Source organism: Mesocricetus auratus, unplaced genomic scaffold (assembly GCF_017639785.1).
Source record: "Mesocricetus auratus isolate SY011 unplaced genomic scaffold, BCM_Maur_2.0 contig_2281_pilon_obj, whole genome shotgun sequence".
Classification (NCBI taxonomy): Eukaryota; Metazoa; Chordata; class Mammalia; order Rodentia; family Cricetidae; genus Mesocricetus; species Mesocricetus auratus.
In genome coordinates this window covers 1-4,066 of record NW_024434036.1, presented here as the reverse complement: position 1 = coordinate 4,066, position 4,066 = coordinate 1, and the positions used below count along the sequence as shown (strand labels likewise).

Sequence of the window (4,066 nt, the reverse complement as noted above, 5' to 3'; positions counted from 1 at the left end):
ACCAGGCTGGCCTCAAACTCACAGAGATCCACCTGCCTCTGCCTCCCAAGTATTGGTATTAAAGGTGTGTACCACCAACGCCTGGCATTTTCGAGCTTCTTATCCCTGTGGCATTTACATCTTGACTCCCTGTGTTTCTCCTACTCAGAATACTTCTGGACTCCTAGTCCCACCTATGTTGCTTCCCTATTGCCCAACAGTGCTTTATTGACATATACACTGGACTTCCCCAACAATTTATATGAAGGTTTATTACAGTTTTTCTGTTACATTTGTCCAATTATGTGATATAATTGTCCAATTTCTCTCTGAAGTAGACTCAGTCTGTTGATCTGTTTGCATGTCTCTCTGTGTCTGTTATTAGGTAATTCTCTTGTGATACAATATACCATTCTGAGCATTCAGAAATAATAGAGGTTTAACCACACCAGGCTCCTTCCTTTTTTTTTTTTTTTTTTTTTTTTTTTTGGTTTTTCAAGACAGGGTTATTCTGTGGCTTTGGAGGCTGTCTTGGAACTCACTCTGTAGACCAGGCTGGTCTCGAACTCACAGAGATCTGCCTGCCTCTGCCTCCCGAGTGCTGGGATTAAAGGCATGCGCCAACAACGCCCGGCTCATCAGGCTCCTTCTTAAGTGACTTATATATAATACCTGTGTCATAGAGTAAGTACAGGTAAAGTACATCAATATATGAGTATATTGTGGAAGATAGTATACATTTACAGTGTTGCCTTATCATGCGTTTTTGTTTTTTACATGTATGGCATATTGTAGTATGCAGTAACCTATCAAGATTTGCATATCAACTTCACTCAGGAAGAGTGGGCTTTGCTAGATCCTTCACAGAAGAATCTTTACAAAGATGTGATGCTGGAGACCTATATGAACCTCAAGGCTATAGGTAATTCTGTGTATTTTCTTTCACTCTTCATAATAAGGGGACAACTGTTTCTTGGTTATTGATGATCTTTTGTAATTTAGAATGAGAATGAAGAAGACCAAGGAAATAAATCAGTCATGTTTCTAAGGATCACTGAAGACAGTTAAATTTCAAGCAATATTCAATAACATATCATACATTTTTGATGCTATATTTTAGGCTACAAATGGGAAGATGATAATATCAAAGAACATCACCAAAGTTCTCAAAGGCATGCAAGGTAATTTTTATGTTTTTGCTTTTATAAATTTGCCTCTGAAGATACTTTAATGTATATGGAATTTGCAAAGAAAAGCATCAGTGTACATAATCACATCATAAAGTGCAGTGACTATCATTAAATTGTCATGAGATCATAATCCTTATCAAGTAGAAACTGCATTATGTTTGCAAGTCCTCTTTTAGGAAGGAAGACAAGATATGACTGCCTTAACACCATTTGAGTCATAGCTCAACCAGAGGTGTGCTGATGAGAATTGCAAATCCATGAAGTTTCATACCACTCATTTTATAGAAGGTATACACATTGAAAATGTGTTAATTATATTTCCAACACATTCTCATCAGCAATTAGTTCATATTAAAGCTATTGTTACTCATATAAATGTTCTGATTTTTGCTAAGTACAGTCAGATAGATAGTTTGAATCATGATTTTAGTTGGGGGTGAATATGTACATCCTTAATCCCTGTACGTTATGTCCATGAAGAACACAACTACAAAATCCATTATTTCAGTGTGGAAACCTTTTTATTTCTTACTCTTCTTTTAGTAGGTATGTCTTATGGCACTCAAAATGCAAACCATATGAAGACAGGGACATGAAAAGGAGCAATGAATTTCTCTCCATCTCAGAACAATTAGAAGATATGTAGTAACCTGTGTATTTAGCAGAATTGTTGAACATGATTTACATTTACAAGTGCTTGATTTTCCAGCTTCATTTTTATTCTGCAGAAAACTCTACATGTACAAGCAAGGAGGAAATATTTCCCATTGTCTTGATTCATCTTGTCAATGTAGTTTGAGTCACAATAGAGAAAAATTTATCAATGATAAAAGTGCCATAAATGTAAGAATTGTTTTTGTTCACCATAATTATGAAAAAAATCTCATGGAGAAAAATATGCAATAATTGTAAACCAGGCAATAAAGTTTCATAGCATGAAAAGCTTCAAATATGGAAAACAACCTTTAATGAAGGGTACACCATGAATGTAAACAAAGTGAAATGAGCTTAATACCTGATTAGTTATTAAAATTAGACAAAATTGTAAAATTAATTATAAATATTTAAGTTTTTAAAATTTTTTAAACCATGAGTTCATTTTACATTCCAACCCCAGTTCTCTCTCCCACCCCTCCTCTTGCCCCCTTGCATCCTCCCACCCTTCTTTCCCCCTAGTATATCCCTAGTCCACTCCTCATCAGAGGTCATGAATATAGTAAAGCTTTTACATGTGTCGATTATCCTTTACAGACATGAAAGTAGTTCAAAAGGAGAGAGGCCTTCTGCATATATTCAATGTCATGAATATTTTGGATATGACAATCAGCTTCTAAGTCATGAAAGAGCACAGACCGGAGGGAAAATCCATGAATGTAATCAATATTGTAAAACATACCTACGCCATATTCATCTTCAAATGCATAAAAACACACATGCCAGAGAGAAACACTATGAATTTCATCAGTGTGGTAAAGACTTTGCTCAGCTCAGCTCAGTGCTCTTCCCTTGTTGTTGCCCTGCCATATTTTAGTCTTGCCTTGGACCATGCATTATACTCTTTTGGTGAAACTTGCCTCTCTATTTCCTGTTCAAGTACCTAGATTTTCTCTTCCAGAATTCCTTCAGCTTGTATTTTTTAATTGCTTCTATTTCCATTTAAAGGTCTTGAACAGATTAATTCATTTCTATCAACTGTTTAAAAATCTTTGAGTGATTTCTCAATTTCCAATTTTGTCCTTTCTCTTCTTTCTTTAAGGAATCCATTCACTTCCTCTTTTAGGACCTTGATGTTTTTTGTTTGTTTTTTGAGACAAGGTTTCTCGGTGGCTTTGGAGGCTGTCCTGGAACTAGCTCTTGTAGACCAGGCTGGTCTCAAACTCACAGAAATCTGCCTGGTTCTGCCTCCCAGGACTTTGATGTTTATAAAGTTGGTTTTAAGTTAATTGTACTTCAAGTGTGTTGAACCGCAGTGACTCATTGTTCTGCTGTTGCTGGTTGTGTTCTTTTCCTGGTGTTCAGTTATCTGCCTTTGATGTGATTGAATGTCTAGGTGCTAATGTCTCAGTTTGTCTTTGTTGGATGGATGTTCTGTTACTATGTTTCTAATCGCTCTCTGTTTTCCCATTCCTTCCAATATCTTCCAATCCCCATTCTCCCAGATAAATTGCTAGTGTTTCCCTTCAGTAAAGAATAGGCCTTCCAGGAATATCAACCAAACCAAACACAGCCTAACAAGTTATAATTACAACTAGGCAAAATCCCTCATGTGAAGGAAGAGCAAGGTAGACCAATAGAAGGAAAAGGGTCCCAAGAAAAGGCAAAAGAGTCAGAGACATCACAAATTCTACAGTTAGGCGTCCCAATAACATTCCAAGCTAAGCAACCATAGCAGGCATACAGAGGATCTCTGTTTTATGATGTCTAATTGACTTTCTAAAAGGCCAGAGTCAAATATAGGGGCAAATGCTGAGATATCAGAGAGACAAAGGAGCAAACAACTACCATACCTTACCTCCCAAACATCCCAGTCAAAGAGACTGATACCCTGTTTCTCCCTGCCTTGCCTGCCTTGTCACTTCCAATCTCTGACCAAATATAGCACTTCCTGTCTGTCTGTCTATACAGAAATACAGACCTCTCTTATTAACTAGTGCCTAGCTCTACCCTCTGACTCCAAGCAAGTTTTATTTGTTAGTGCACAAACAAAATATCACCCACTTTTTGTTGAATAACAAAAAGAATGTTATAATTAATATCACAAAAACTGCAGACAATGACTACAGTAACTATATACAACATATATGGGCATTAAATGCATCAACAATGTCTAGCCTATATGCCAGCACCATTTGTTGAAGATGCTTTCTTTTTTCCATTGTACAGTTTTAGCTACTTTG

At 36.6% G+C, this 4,066-nt stretch overlaps 1 protein-coding gene across 1 annotated transcript; it reads left to right on the top strand.

Moving 5' to 3' along the window:
• Positions 1-774: 774 nt before the first annotated feature.
• LOC106022720 (zinc finger protein 431-like) lies at positions 775-2,569 on the top strand (the record flags this gene model as incomplete). The annotated part of the gene is made up of 3 exons (XM_040741228.1): positions 775-901; positions 1,100-1,160; positions 2,421-2,569. Coding segments are annotated over 3 exons (337 nt in total), but the record flags the coding sequence as incomplete, so codon positions are not given.
• Positions 2,570-4,066: the final 1,497 nt, after the last annotated feature.